The following is a 17,551-nucleotide window of genomic DNA, read 5'->3' as shown; positions in this document are numbered from 1 at the left end:
TGCGAGCCAAAATGCTTTATTTTCTCAATCGACTATTGGGGCCGACCGACCGGCTCTGTCCCGTCATACAGCCGACCGACTATAATAACTTTTATTTATATTTAATTTAGAATGTGTATACTGATTTTCAGCCTTAGTAAATGGAAATAATTACCTTCGTAGGAAAGCAACTTTGATACCCTCTCAGTAGCCCCTGTTCTACGTTTCGCTTAACCGACCGCAGTGTTTCTCTACACACTCACAGTAATCAACTGTGAAAAATCTAGCTTTAGTAAATTCAAATAGATTTTTCAGCGCTGCCTCTTGGTCTATCTCCAAGTGGAGCAAAAGGCACCTTGCGGTGTTTCAAGTAGCATGAGGTATGATGGTGAGGTAGCTAGTCCCACGCATCTCGTATATGATAAAGGTCCATTAAATTTGACTTTTCCTAAATCATACTTTATTTATTTGCTTTTCGCTACATTATACTGATTTGACAGTTATTTATTATTTTAGGTGTCTCTTGCGAAGACATCCAAAATGATGAATGTAACCTATCAAAATATACTGGAAATACTTTGAACCAAAATTTCACTGCCACCATGGATGTGAAAATCCCAGAAAATCAATTTGAATGTGAAATATGCTCCAAACATTTAGCAACAAGCCTTTCTTTAAAAGTACACATGAGAATACACACTGAGGAAAAACCGTTTAAATGTGAAATTTGCACCAAACAGTTTTCAAGAAACACACATTTAACTGTACACATGATAGTGCATACTGGTGAAAAACCTTTCACTTGTAAAATATGCACCAAACAATTTTCAACAAACACAAATTTAACTAGACATATCAAAGTGCATACTGGTAAAAAACCTTTTGCATGTGAAATATGTAACAAACAGTTTTCAGAAAGTTGCAATTTAAAATCACATATGGTAGTACACAGCGGTGAAAAAGCTTTTTCCTGTGACATTTGCGCTAAACAGTATTTACAAAGTTCATCTTTACAATCACATATGAGTGTGCATACTGGTGAAAAACCTTTCACATGTAAAATATGCACCAAACAGTTTTCAACAAACCCACATTTAACTAGACATATGCGAGTGCATACCGGTGAGAAACCATTTGCATGTGAAGTATGTAACAAACTGTTTTCAGAAAGTTGGCATTTAAAATCACATATGGTAGTACACAGTGGTGAAAAAGCCTTTTCCTGTGAAATTTGCGCTAAAAAGTATTCACAAAGTTCTACTTTACAGTCACATATGAGAGTGCATACTGGTGAAAAACCTTTCACATGCCAAATATGCAACAAACAGTTTTCACAAAGATCTGGTTTAGAATATCATATGAAAGTGCATACTGGTGAAAAACCGTTTGAATGTGAAATTTGCACCAAACAGTTTTCAATGAAACAAACTTTAAAAACACATATGAGAGTGCATACTGGTGAAAAACCTTTCAAATGCCGAATATGCAACAAACACTTTTCACAAAGTTCTAATTTAAATAATCATATGAAAGCACACACATGAATGTATTCAATGCCGTTTTGACACACCTTTTAAAACATAGACATATTGCGAATCGGGAAAAATGACTGCGTAGCGGTAGCAAATACTATAGACTATAATTCCGACAGAAAACTGGCAGCACGTTGATACTAGCGCCTATACCGGCTGGAGTTGATAACTAGGTTTTCTCAACGTAAACATACAAATTTAATTTCGTTAATTTTTGGATAACTAGCTAATCTTTCTAAATTGTGTTTGTATTTTTACACAAAATGTCTTATAGAATGGGTTCGGTAAAATGGATTCTCAGCAAATACCTAGGATGGCAACAAAATTACCTAAAAAGTGTATTCTTTTACCCCCATTCACCCCGAAGAGAGTGTTTAGCTGCAATTTTTTGTTACAAGGAGGCTAACCCAAGACTGCATTGAAAATTTATTTTCTATTATTAGGGCTAAGGGTTTTAATAATACATCTGATAGTGTGAAATTTAGGTGTAGATACTTTTAAAGGGAGCTTCAGATAAAATTAATGATATTTAAAAGGTATTTTTAATAAAATTGTATACAAGAGAGTGGTGAAAATGTTAAATATAAATTAAAATTAAAATGTTACTTACAAGAATCTCTCCAAAACAGTGGCGTAGCTAGCCCCACAGGGGCCCCATATCAAAGTTTGTCACGGGGCCCTTTTCAACCACTGATTGGCATAGTGCTGAATTGGCATAATGTTCAACAAAAGAAGCGAAAACGTTTGTATAGAATAGAATAAAAAAATTTTTTAAAGTCACTGAAAATTTTTCAATTTTATGGACAAAGCTTACAAAGATTAGGAAAAGAACAATAACAAATACAGTTTACTGAAATTACATAAATTGTCAATATTATTACAAAATAAAAGATAATGAAATAATAATTGGAAATATTTTAACTGTAGATTCCTGGGCTCAAAAGTGTCAAAAATACTTCAAAATGAAGACACAAAATATGATGCGATGAAATAACCGTTGACCTACCCAAAACGGACGCATATTACCTGTACTAGAAATTCGCAATTGATAAAATCGATTCATCTTTGGAATAAACGTATCAGTTTTCGTTTTTTTTTGTTTTCATAGTTTTTTTTTTTGAAAATTATTCTCAAATTAAAAACACAAAATTTTCAAATCAACATTTCTAGAAATCGGTGTATCCTACCGGCTTAAATCAAGACTACCTTTTATTACTAGAATACCTTGCAATTTAATACTCCAGTGTCAAAAAGGCTTAAAAGTTAAAGACAACAAAGTTATGCGATAAAATAACCGTTGCCCTACCCAAAACGGACGCCTATGACCGGTACTAGAAATTCCCAATTTATGGAGACGAATATCTGGAATATAAATCGGCGTAGCAGTTTTCGTTTCTCTAAATAGAAGCGTTCTGGAGGTATTTAAAAAAAACCTAATTACAAGGCCTTCTTCAAAGAGCTCTATAGCTCCTTTAAGAAGCATTTTCGGACAAGGTGATTTGGGTTAAATATTAATATTTTGATCCCAGGAATCTACAGTTAAATTATTTCCAATTATTAATGAAACACCCTGTATATTGCAAAATTTAAATAAATTGGAAATTCCATAATACAACCTTAGGAACTAACAAGTTCTGCGTATAACACCCAAATATAGATAATAATAATAAACCTAATAAACTCTAATAAACCAAGTCGAAAAATAGATTGGAATTGTTGAGACTCATTGTTTTAAAACAGATTCAGTTTTTTCAAGCCAAGGGTAAATGGACATTGAAAATGAACGTAAACAAAGAAGCTCTGTACTTTAACGGCGAGCGACCGGCAAATACATATATATACCTAAATACAACTTATAGATAAAAACAGATTACACGAACATATAAGCAAACAATACACAGTGTTTCAATGTTTCAAATATTCAAAGTTAAAGCGATTACAAATATTGCAATTTGGCATTATACATTATACAATGTCTCACACACAGCAACGATGAATAGATAATAAAAAGTAGCTTGAAAACAAAAAAGCTCTGTAGTTATAGAAAGCCGAGAGGCAGAAAATAGATACCTGTACATAAATATAGTTTATATTATAGATAAAGAATCCATTTCACGAAAATGTCGATATTCAAACAATACACACCGTTGAAAGCGTTTTAATAGTGAAGTAATTTTAGAATATTTTGTTCAATTTTTTGAATGGAATTTTATTTCGACATGCCGCTCTGGGGCCCTTGAATGTCGGGGGCCCCGTATAATAGGGAACTTGCATAAATTTTTAAATATTAAAATAATATTAAAAAACATAAGGTAACATGATATTAAAACGCTTGCATGCGAAAAAAACAAATATTTTTAACCCGTACGCTAATTACGGCGCTTTGAAAATGCTATAAAATTCAAATATCTTAGGAGGCTCTTGAACGTCCTTCTATTGGTCTGACGTCAGAGGGCACAGTCATCTACGTCTACGATTAGGTATTACGGGTGTATTACATTTTAATCGTATTTAAATGGATATTACCAGCTATTATTTGTATTCTTGCATAGTTCTACAATCAGTTTATTTACTTTACAAGTGAAATTTATAAATCTTTAGAAATTACTAATGTGTTTATAACGTATAAGTATTATTACTCACGAGGGGTTTTCAAAAGAAAGCGATTAAGTACAACAGTTCATTTTAATCGTCTTTAATTGAAAATTCCTACGTATTATTTATGTTCATCTTATATATTATAAGTAGTTCCCCAATGAGCTTAGTTTCAAACTGAAATTGGTACCATTATATGTATTATAGTAAACGGTTTTCCCCGTGGGTTTCATCTACCTAACTCTAATCGAAGGATTTCGTATATCCTGGAAAAGATTACGGTGTAATTTGCATAATAATAAAGAAACTAAATTTTTATGAAGTTTATTATATTTGATTGTAATGTTTATTAGTACCTACTGGAGCCTTTCATTATTGTGTTCAAAGCCTTCTGAGAAAAGATTATGGTGATTAGCAGACGTACCGATAGCCAACAAAACCCTTCTTTACAAAGTTAATAATACGCATAAATAAGAAGAATCATTATTGTAATTTTACAAGTTAATATCTTTATCATCTCAGCTTATATGGGCCATTCCACGAACATACGCCTGTTTTGGATTACTTCGACAACGAATATTTTACTGTACAACATAAGAAGTACGAAAGTAAATGGCGCTAATAATTATTCCAATAAACAACAATGTAATTTGCAATTTACTTTCGTTCTTCTTATTTTGCACAGTAAAATATTCGTTGTCGAAGTAATCCAAAACAGGCGTATGTTCGTGGAATAGGGTATACTCACACAGCATCCCTCGGTAGACCACAAGCTATAGTAGAAACATGACTGTAGACCGCATACTATAGTATCACCAATAGTTTTTAGTTACTCTTACTTTTATTACTAAGTTTTGTTTATTTTTAAGTTACTTGTTTCTTTTTTCAACACAAGAAACGACAAAAGTAATTTCATAAAAAAGAACTTTTTGATGCATCCAGGCACTATACAGTACATACTTATATTGCGCAGATTTGTTTTCCATTTTGATAAAGTATATTACACACTAAATACACTAAACTACACTAAATACAATATCATAAATACCGAGCAAACGTCACAGTTATTCGACACGCACAACTGGCAATGGCAAACTGCATTCAAAGCAAACGGGCGAAAACGATAAATGTGGCCTGTGACGTCAGACCCAAGCTCGCGCTTTTGAAGTTGTTTGAAACGGAAATTTTAGGCGCGGAACTTTGATCAGATGTTGTACGTACACTATTCATTGTTAAGACGTAATATTTTGAATATAACATTTTTAAACATAAATTAACAATTTTATGCAAAAAAATTTTTTAGTGCAAGTTCCCTGGTAGCTACGCCTCTGCTCCAAAATGTATGTACAAATTGTCACAAAAAAATTTTTTTAGGTAAATATTTTAATGTTTTAATAAAAGCGTATCTAAATAGAATTAACGATAGTAAGAAGGAAATATTATGTAAATTAAAAAGTAACAATATTTGTATTTTAAATTTAAATTTGTATTTTTATTTAATCTATATAAAAACTAATATATAATATTGTATAAAATTATAAAAATTACTTTATTTTAAATGCATAGTTTGTGGTTATCAACTCATACCACTAGATGGCGGTATTTTATTTGCTGCCACAAAATTAATGGGAAATGTCAAGAATTGTACGTACCTATTAGTCTATACCTAGTATTTGGTGGTAGTCAGTAAATTGTAACATTGTCTCCAGTAACTACATTGTTATACACTATTAATGTACCGAATAATAAAGAAATTATTGATAATTTTTAGTACAATTTATTTATTAAAAGTTTACAGCGGGTGTAATTTCCTCACCAAAATAATCTTATACCTGAGTTTGGAAGGGTATGTCATAATCCGACAGGTATTTTCCTCACCAAAACTGAAATGGTTGTTTCAGGTAGATTTTACTAAAAGGCATTCAAGGAAATTATTTATCTACTATAAAATTACAGTAGGTACCTAAAATAATAAATAATTAATTTTATAGTATTTTATTTTTAGTCATAATTGGAATTTTCACAAAAATGGCATGTTTAATACTTTTAATAGAAAGTAATCGCGGTATTTGAAAATTTTATTTTTTATAAAGTGAAAGTTTTAGAAAGTGAAGAAGTGTTCTGGAGGCAATAAAATAACTTTTAGTGCGAAATTGAATACTATTGGGGCAAATTTTACAATAACTAGAAGTAGCCTACAACATAATCATGAATCAGATCTGCAGAAAATAGATCGAAAAATTGTTTCTAACTCTTGTAAACGTAAAGCCGAAGAGAATATACTGAAAAACCGCCAAAAATCATTCGCCAAGAGCTTGCAGCTAATTTGTCTGAAACAATTACTACGATTGATGTCTGTTACATAAGAAAAAATATATATAATTATCGACGAAAATGATGCCTGGTCGACTTCCTTCCAATATTGATGAGGTTCAAGAATTTGTGAAGAGCTGTGATCAAAAAACAACCAAGGAGGAAAATTTTCTCTTTATAAACTGTGTCAAAAGTAAGATAACTGTATTTAGTTGTGAATGTGAAACAAATATAAGATTTTTAGCAACATTGAATTTTATACAGAGAGGGGCAAAATTATGGAATATATTCATTTTCTCTAAAATGGACGATTTTGGACAAAAAACCCCGAACCACGTCGATTTTTATTTTTAAATCACAATTTTTTGGCATATCTATATTTCATATTAGTGACGTCATCAATCAATCAATAATTACGTTAATGTTTATATTACTGAATAGAGAATATAACACCCTTTCAAATAAGCTACCACACGACCCCTATTCCCATTTAAAAAAATCATTGATTACGTGATCACGCACAGTTAGATGACGTTACTATGAAAATATAGGCCAAAAAATTGTAATTTAAAAATAAAAATCGACCTGTTTCGGGGTTTTTCTCCAAAATCGTCCGTTTTAGAGAAAATTAATTTATTCCATAATTTTGCCCCTCTCGTATATTATATGTATGGCACAATTACCGTACCACAGATTATTTGCAATTATTCACTATTCATGGGCCAATTAATGGGCATTATATTTATTTATTATACTGTTTACTGTCAAACAAAAAAAAAAACAAAAACTTAAAACAATCTTTTCTATTTGTTAAAATCAGAAATTTTTAAAGCTCTCGAAATTGAGTTTAATCCTAGTAAAGTTTTTGTAGATTTTGAAAAGGCTATATTTATACATAATGAAATCATTCAAATGTGTCCAAACACTGAAATACATGATTGAAGATTTCACCTAAGTACACCAAACTTGGTATAGAAAATTCAGTCTCTTGATTTAACATCAGAATATACAGTTGAGTCCGCGAGTCTTTACACGTGCGTCATCATTTAAAGCATACGAAATAAGCCAGAAATTTACTAAACGCAATAGCAAGTGACAGAAAGTGGGTATTATATCGATCACGGGTTATAGTATAGAATTTGACGTTATCAAATGAATATAATGTCAAATTTAAGTTTTGCTTTAAAATTTTGGTGCATAATTTCAGCTACTCCGCCCAAAGTTTATTATTGATTTATTGAGCCCAACAAGCAGGGTTGGAAATTAGAGATTTTTCAGAAGAGGACAAAGATTAGTTTTTCGTCCCATTTCCGATCCCCCTCTCAGCCCCATCATTCTCAATTGAAAAATCTAAACTTGTTTATGTTGTTCTTACTCGTAAACCTCTCCCTGAGTTCCCTAATCATCTGCTCAAAAACCTATAACATGGATACTTGGGCCACATTTTCTGCAATTTTCAAATCTTCGTCACCGCACAGCTCATCAAGCATTTTCTTCTTTGACTTGTTTCTAAGAACTTGATGGCAGATCAGGCTTGTTAAGAATTTACCCTCAGGAATAGTCTGAGATGGAGAAAATTTTGCAATACTCCAAGAACGTTAAAAGGCTTTGCAGATTTCGGGCAACCAATTCTACTGTCAGATCTTTTCTTTGTAATCGGATTAGAGTAGACTGAAATGCGTCTTCTTCCTGGTCCACTTTTGCTATTGATTTTGCCTTGTCTCAGCATCCGTATGGCTTGCAAATTGTAGAAGCCTCGGAGGTGTAACCAGAGAAGGTTCCCATTGTTTTCATTCTGGTGGGATGTAGAATAGCATTATGTGCCATTAGAGTGAAAACTTAGTCTTTTTACTAGCAGTTGCCGCTAGGGCATCTATGCCATTTCGTTCGTTGCAATCCGGGACTGCACGCTGGGGTTTGTCTTTGTTGGATCAGGGAGAGCAGCATATGTGCCTCCTGATGAGAGACTAATAAGTTTCGAAACCGGTAGGGGTGCTTGCAGTACTCTCTGATTGGACTAGAATATGGTTCGGCTGTGTTTTCGTTTTGCAACGAAATTGAAAATGGTTATTCATTTTTGATTTACATTTACTCTGTGTGGAGTATGAAGGGAATCATTCTCGTTGGAACTTTACCGCGCTGAGCAGATGGGGCGTGAATTGTAAATTGTAGAATTCCCTCATCTTCCTTAGTCTCAGCATCCGTATGGCTTGCAAATTGTAGAAGCCTCGGAGGTGTAACCAGAGAAGGTTCCCATTGTTTTCATTCTGGTGGGATGTAGAATAGGCCTTTGAGCATGGGATCACACATGTTCATTAACTCGGCCCATGGAGAGTTAGAGCCACCTTCTCTAACACTCACATGGGTAATTCCTACCTGGCACGTCCATGTCGCGGGGGTGGGCACCTCTCACTTCAGTAGGCCGGAGTGAACAGGTGGCGAAGTTCAGGTAGGGACCCAGTTCTGTGGGGTATAACGCGGACCCCTGCCCAGGGATACGGGTGAAGACCACAACGGCGGAGATGGCGTAGAAGAGGATCTTCGGTTCGGCGTCAATGGCGGAAGTGGCAGGCCTGTTTTTTCGACATACCACTGCAGAGTCTGATCTAAAATGGGCAGTTGTGGATTCTGGTTGGCGAAGAAACATCGACGGCGAAAAAAAAGGAGCAGATTGGGCTCTTTAGTCCTGTAAGACAACCAATCTAAAGGAAGAAAACCTTGATTACAAATTACCCGGTCCTCCAGGTAGGGGATTAAGACGTCAGGCCGGTTCCCTGTCACTTGTAAAAATTAGAAAAATACCAAAAAGCCTAAAGATTGCCTCGGAATCTCGGACGGGTTAAATAATAAACGACTTCGGCGACGGAAAAGGATTATGAACATTGGCACCTGGAATGTGCAGAGTATCAGCGGAAAGATGGAAGAAATAACTGAAGAAATTAAAAACTAGATATGGATATAGTTGTCTTAACCGAAAAAAAGAAGAAAGGAATAGGTATAGAAAAAATAAACAATTATGTACATATATTCAGCGGAGTGTCAAAACACGAGAGAGCGAAAAGAGGAGTATCCGTTCTAATACACAAAAAACATAAACATAAAATCACTGACTTTGAAGCAATAGACGAAAATATAATAAGAGTAAAAATTATGCAATGGGTACCACCAAACCGTAGAAAGAGAGGAAGACCCAAGAAATCTTGGAGAGATGGAGTAACGAAGGCGATGAGCGCAAGACATCTTAGAGAGGGCCAATGGGATGATAGAGTGTCATGGAAATTAAGCGCATCGGACAACGTCGCAAGACGTTTTAAAACCGATTGATATATATATATATATATATATATATATATATATATATAAATTATTCATTTATATATATATATATATATATATATATATATATATATATATATATAGATACAAGTTTTTATTGAGGTTGCAGTCAGTGTAAGGGGCAGGATGAGAGAAACTCTTTGTTACAATCGAGCTTTCGTAAAATTTATTTGCTTCGTCAAGATTAGCTAAAATGAGTATATAATTATAAATACAATGAAATTAAAGATAAAAAACATTGTATAAAATTCTTTTATCTTTAATTTCATTGTATTTATAATTATATACTCATTTTAGCTAATCTTGACGAAGCAAATAAATTTTGCGAAAGCTCGATTGTAACAAAGAGTTTCTCTCATCCTGCCCCTTACACTGACTGCAACCTCAATAAAAACTTGTATCTACATATTGTCAGTCAATAATACCAAACTACTTTATATATATATATATATATATATATATATATATATATATATATATATATATATATATATATATAGGAGTACGACTGTTTAATATTAACAATACATCAAGTGAGTGAGAGGAAGTCTCACTGTAATTGAGGTTATCAGTCAAGGAGAAATAAAAAATGAAAAAACTATTTCAATCTTTTAATAGAAGACGTTTCGTGCAGTCTTCCTGCACTTCATCAGTTCTACTGATTGTGAAGTTACATATAAGATGTACACAACAATGTCATCACAATGGGTTGTGTTGTTAAAAACTTAATAGCTAAAAAATACATAAAATTTCTTAAGCTAAAAATACATAAACGCAAAAAATGTCACAAAGGTCCTTAGTGGTTAAAATCCTAAGGTTATTGAACAGTTACATAAAATTTTGTTTTGAAACATGAGGCCAGGAGAAGAAATATTCTGTTAGAGGCAAAAGAATTATTTTAAATCCATTTCTTATTCTAACCAAAAAAAGCGCACAAAAAACCTAAGCAAAAAACCAACTGTTCGGTGTCTGTCATTAAATGGATTTAAAAAAAGGGGGATGTGAAAATCTTAACCAAATTAATGTAAATTATTGTAAACCTAGATTTTCATCCAAAAACCTCCCTGTGACACACAAAAGATAAACAGAAATAAAGATATACGATCGCCGTGACAACGGCAGCAATGTATAGTGTCACAAAAAAGCTTTCAAACGAAAACCCGGTTTACAGGTTGACGATGCACCCTGAATTATATCAATTTCTCTTTAATCGAAAAAATGCCATAGATTTATTGGTTGTTAATAATAAATTTGAAATCCAGGAACCTAGAAATAGGTGTGGATTAGTTAAAAATTAATTACAAAAGACTGATTTACTTGCCTCATGAGTGTTGGAAAAAAGTCACTAAAGCTGGAGTGTTAAGCCATGTTATCAGACAGGAGCTGGGTGGAAATGAGATTTAAAACTTTTATGTTGCTACCAAGCATTGGTGGTTTGTAGGTTGGAAACTTTTTGGATGAAGGTAAAAACAAATGAAATTAGGCCATGTGTTGATCGGATTTGTGTGGAAAATAAATTTGAAATTTAACAACTGAATGAATTTAAGGATTGTTTATAAGCAAGGAGTGATAAATGATGTTAAGATTGTCAATATCAGTACGTTTGTTCATAGAGTTTTGTTCCCTTAGAATGTGGGCCATTTCTTGGAAAGATCTTTTATAGAAATTAGGTTCTGTGACTAAGGTTTTGATGTTATCAAAATCAATCTGATGATTAAGTGTGATGGAATGTGTGCTGAGGGCACAAGAATGCTTGTTGCATCTGATATCGCTTCTGTGTGAAACTACCCTTCCTTTAAGGGTTCTTTTTGTTTGTCCAACATATTTCAAATGACAGTCTTTGCATGGAATGTTGTGTACATCTTATATGTAACTTCACAATCAGTAGAACTGATGAAGTGCAGGAAGACTGCACGAAACGTCTTCTATTAAAAGATTGAAATAGTTTTTTCATTTTTTATTTCTCCTTGACTGATAACCTCAATTACAGTGACACTTCTTCTCACTCACTTGATATATTGTATATATATATATTGTTATATTTCTATTTGATATGAAAATTAAATTTTGATAATTATAAACAGAATTCAATTTAATATAAAATATTTTCAATTTTCTCAACCACGGGCATATAAATTTAGAACAACCTGTATACAACAAATTGTTATATTTAATTTTAAGAAGTGATTAGAAAAAGCTTACGGAACTCGGGACAATGCGCCGAGAATAAACAAAGTGAATGGCGCGTACCATTATCGTTGTTCGCGGAAGGTTCGATCATTAGCCTATGCTAAATAAGACTCAGTTGAAAGAGATAATAGGTCATTATCGTTGTTCGCGGAAGGTTCGATCATTAGCCTATGCTAACTAAGACTCAGTTGAAGTAGATAATAGGTCATTAAATTTTGTAAATAGTAGAAAGTAATTTTAGAATGGGAATTAACTATATTTTTTTGAAATCCATTAAGCATATTTAGAAAGATTAAAAATTGGTTTTTGAGGAATACTGCGAATGAGAGTTGGTGGTGGAAGGTTGATTTGTGAATCTGGAAGGGATATTTAGAAGTAGGTGAATGACTGAAAATGGAGATCAGAATGTTTTGAGCTGTCGAGAAGTGAAGTCCAGTAGTAGACGGTAGTGTACGGAGAGTGAGAAAGCCGGTGTAGTTCCGTGAGTGTGGAGATCTATCGTTGAACGAGAGGTAGGCCAGGTTGAGAGTAAAGAACCTCCTTGAGCCAAGAGTGTCCCGGTAGCTGATTGCAGTTTCGAAAAAGGTAGAACACAGCATCACGACAGAAGCAGGAACGAGAGCTATACGAGCTAATCTTCAAAGGAGAACATTACTGAAAGCCAGGACGAGGTTTTGATCGCAGCCAAGGATAGCAGGAAACGGGTCTTGTGTGAAGACATCCTCAGTTCACCAGAAAAAGGTCAGTCTCATTTGTTTGGACATGAATGTATGGGTTTTTCGTATTAAATACCACATTATAAATTGAAGAACATAATCAATAATATCAGAAAAGCTTCATCAAACTTAAATAGAATTGTTGCTAATAAATCCTAATAGTTAAATGTTAATAAAAACTTTCAATTGGAAACCAAAAGGAAATAAGATTCCCATTTGTAAATGTTATGTTTAAGAATAATAAGATCTAGCACATATTAAGCAGTGATTGCCATTTAAATAAAATAAACAATATTTTGATTATAATTGTAACCCATATGTGTGTATTATTTTACTCTTTTCTTTCCTATCCCGATTAGGAACCATTGAGAAATACTGAGAAGCCACGTAAGTAAGTAATTAATTTTATAATTCGCCCTGAGATTGAAAACATATTGATATGTGATCTGGTTAATTAATTAAATTATTATTAATGCATTGATTAAATTAAATGACAAATAAGAATATTATCTCATATCAATAATCAAGATCACATCAATATATATATATATATATATAATGATGTTGGATAATATCGAGTACAAATATAAAAATAAATAAGCAAAATCATTGGCTAATACTCGTAAAGTGAATGCGAATTTAGTTGGAAATATATAAAATGATGAAGGGTCATCATTCCATACATTTCTGTGCAACTATATACACCGGTGTTTCGGCCTATTTGGGCTTCGTCAGTATAGTCTAGCAAGTTAAAAAAGTTGTTTGTTAACTTGTAAAAGGATTACTTATTACTGCGGGTCTTCTAACAACCTGACCAAAATTGGTAACCTTGCTCCTGTAGTAATCCTTTTACAAGTTAACAAACAACTTTTTTAACTTGCTACACTATACTGACGAAGCCCAAATAGGCCGAAACACCGGTGTATATAGTTGCACAGAAATGTATGGAATGATGACCCTTCATCATTTTATATATTTCCAATTAAATTCGCATTCACTTTACGAGTATTAGCCAATGATTTTGCTTATTTATTTTTATATTTGTACTCGATTATCCAACATCATTTTATTTAATAATGTTATGGCTTTTCATTTCCTCAGGTAGCTTTACCTCCTTGGCAATGTTAGTTGTAGCCTTGCGACTGCGGGTCTTCTAACAACCTGACCAAAATTGGTAACCTTGCTCCTGTAGTAATCCTTTTACAAGTTAACAAACAACTTTTTTAACTTGCTACACTATACTGACGAAGCCCAAATAGGCCGAAACACCGGTGTATATAGTTGCACAGAAATGTATGGAATGATGACCCTTCATCATTTTATACATTTCCAACTAAATTCGCATTCACTTTACGAGCATTAGCCAATGATTTTGCTTATTTATTTATATATATATATATATATATATATATATATATATATATATATATATATATATATATATATATATATATATATATATATATATATATATATATATATATATATATATATATATATATATATATATATATATATATGGGATGTAGAATAGCATTATGTTGTTTTATGTGCCATTAGAGTGCAAACAGTCTTTTTATTATTATTATTATTATTATTATTATTATTATTACCTACTGTCTCAGCCATCTCGCGAACCTTCAGTCGACGGTCGTGGATTTCTTCCACATTATCCTCTGTGGTAACTATTTTTGGGACATCTAGGAGTGACTTATTAAACGACATGCGACCACTTTGAAATTCGGTAAACCTTCTTCCACTTAAGCTTCCACTTCGGACGTCGAAACTTCATTAGAATCATTTTTTAAGTTAAATTGTGGCTTATTTCCCAATTAGAATAGTAAATTCCATATTGTTCCATTAAGGCAACTTGTGGCACTGTTGCTTTGTTCACTTGATCTTCCACTTTTGTTTCGAGCTTTCCGTAGCCAGTCAGTGTAATGCCTAGATATTTAAATTCCATGACTAGTTCTATTATCTGACCATCCAGCTCTAATTTACAATTATTGTTGTAAGGACAAAAGTTGGGTGTCTTGTCAAAATGAAGTAAGACACGAAAAATTGGCTGGTTAGTAATAAATCATCAAAATGGGCCTTGGATATCAACCTAGATAATTAAATTTTCATAAACAAAAGCCTTTTCTTCAAATATTTGAATATTTTCTTCAAATTCAAATATTTCAAAAGGTATTCTCTTTAGTGATTCTATGAGTGCAATATATAAGTTGAAACAAATTGGATTAAGTGCTAAAACAGATAATGTCACATTATTAACCAGAAGATTAATAGTGGAATCCAACAATAGTGGCAATAAATTCAAATTATCTTGGATCCCAGGACATAGCGGCATTGAGGAAAATTAATATGTTGATAAACTAGCAAAAATTGGAAGTAGTCTCAAAATCCCTGCTAATATAAAAATAAATTATAATGACATACTCCCAAAATTGAAAACCAGAATCAAAGAAAAACATAACAATTTCTGGAAGAACTACATTCAATTAAAAGGGAAATGGTATGGAGAAATGCAAAAATCATTCCCGGATACACCATGGTTTAAAAAGTTTCCATATATTGATAGAAGACACTTAACGAACATAATAAAAATGAGAACAGGACATGGTATATTTGGAACTCATTTACATCGAATCAACATTAAAACACATCCATACTGTGAGTGTGGACAGGAAGAAGATCTAGACCACGTTTTTCTTCATTGTCCAATTAATAAAGTAAATTTATGAGATATACATAAAGAGCTACAAGCTACAGGAGCATCTGACACTTCTAATATCAAAGTAATATTACAAAATATTAACAAAAAACAAATAGAAGTTTTAAATAAATTATTAAGCATCAACAAGATGAACATATAAATAAAAGAAGAACTAAAAGAAGCTAACCCAAAGTTATAACTTTTCTGTTAAATTGCTGTCTAAACTCCTTTGTTGTGTTATAGTTATTGTGTTATCTGTGTTTTACTGACATTCACCAATACCATTAAATTCATAGAAACAGTATTGCATATTGCCATGAGCAAGACCAAATGCAATGCTAAGAAATGTGCTGGCAAATGCACTAGTATGCACGCCAAAAGTGAAGAAAGAATAAGAAGAAGCCTTTTCTTATCCAGCTCAAATTTGACTTAAGGAATCATGCTTTATTAATTTTCTTATCGTTATATTAAACTGATTTAACAGCTAATTATTATTTTAGGTGGCTCTTGTGACAACATCCAAAATGATGCAAGCAATCTATTAAACTATACTGGAAATAATTTGGACAAAAACTTAACTGCTACTACGGATATGAAAACTGAACAATTAACAAGAAGTTCTACTTTAAAAAGACATTTGAGATTGCACCCCGAAGAAAAAAAATTTAGATGTGAAATTTGCACAAAACAGTTTTCAGCAAACTCAAATTTAACTATACATATGAGAGTGCATACTGGTGAAAAACCATTTGAGTCTAAAATATGCGCCAAACATTTTTCAAGAAAGCCGGATTTAAAAAGACGTATTATGACATTGCACCGTCATGAAAAGCCTTTTACCTGTAACATATGCAGCAAACAGTTTTCACATAGTTTTACTTTACAAAGACATATAAGAGTGCATACTGGTGAAACACAGGTATGTGAAACATTTGAATGTGGAATTTGCACCAAGCAATTTTCACAAAAGGGTAGTTTAATAGTACATATGAGAGTGCATACTGGTGAAAAACCTTTCCAATGCAAACTATGCAATAAATCGTTTTCACATAATTCTAGTGTAAAAGCACATATGAAGGTGCATACTGTTGAAAAACCTTTCAAATGCAAAATACGCTCCAAACAGTATTTACACAATTCTAGTTAACCAGCACATGTGGAAACACACACTAGTGAAACGGGACACAGTACTAAATTACAGCGATATTGCTGTTGAAATAAAACTCAGTTCGATTTATATACGACCATTTATTTAATAGTTTACAGTTCGGAATTCTTTCTACATATAGCTAATTTAATTTATAAAATCGCGCGTGATTTATACCAAACACGTTATTCCAGAAAATTACAGGAAAACGAATCCGCCCAGCTCTATTTCTTAACGACCTTCGCTACCGAACATTCAGGAGATTGTATTCATCCAGATATTTTTGTAAATATCTTACTGTCGAGATGGAACATGTTATACGGGGATCGGTCAAAAGTACTTTTTCGTTACTTTTATTCGGTCAAAAGATTTTACTTTTATTTTTAACTAGGTATTGTATATTTGATGTAAACATGATATACATGAATTGAAAGTGGGTGCAAATAAAAGAATATAAATTAAGTGTTTTTTTTTTTTAATATAAATTACTGTCTAAAAATCATCAATTTCGTATAATACAATATTCATAGACGGGAATTACAGACTCATCAAATCAGCTTGTTTAGATTGTTTTTATAGTACCTACAGTCCGTCTAATTTACTTACCGTTGCACGTCATTATCTACGTTAGAGATCTAAGTTGACATTGTTGCCCAATTACAAAAAATTCTTGAATTCATTTTAAATCAAATACATCACACAATTTTTGCGGAAGTGGATTATACAACAAAACAAATTAATATTCAATGTAAATAAATAAAAACTTTAGAAATAGAAAACAAGAATTAAGTTATAATCTTACGTTAAAGTACATAATAAAAACAGTAAATATAATTAAACAGATACTTATAGTAAAGAATATAAACAAATATGAAGTGTCATCACCGCAACTTTCAAATAAATGTAAATAGTTACAGTGTATTCCGAACAAATGTGCTTCATAAAAACGCTTTATAATCCATTTATACAAATTAAATGAAACACATTGTGTATTTCTTTAAGTTAACATTAATAGAAATCTTTAAAT

At 32.4% G+C, this 17,551-nt stretch overlaps 1 protein-coding gene across 1 annotated transcript in view; it reads left to right on the top strand.

Annotated features, from left to right (window-relative positions):
* Positions 1-17,551, top strand: part of LOC114341160 (zinc finger protein 420-like) — a 60,725-nt gene that overhangs the window by 17,881 nt on the left and 25,293 nt on the right. The window contains exon 2 of the mRNA XM_050660067.1: positions 496-1,353. Within this exon, the coding sequence (XP_050516024.1) occupies positions 496-1,353 (858 nt within the window). The remainder of the gene's footprint in view (positions 1-495; positions 1,354-17,551) is intronic.

This window comes from Diabrotica virgifera, chromosome 9 (genome assembly GCF_917563875.1).
Source record: "Diabrotica virgifera virgifera chromosome 9, PGI_DIABVI_V3a".
NCBI lineage: Eukaryota > Metazoa > Arthropoda > Insecta > Coleoptera > Chrysomelidae > Diabrotica > Diabrotica virgifera.
Note: the sequence above shows the minus strand (reverse complement) of the source record. Positions and strands in the feature narration are given on the sequence as shown.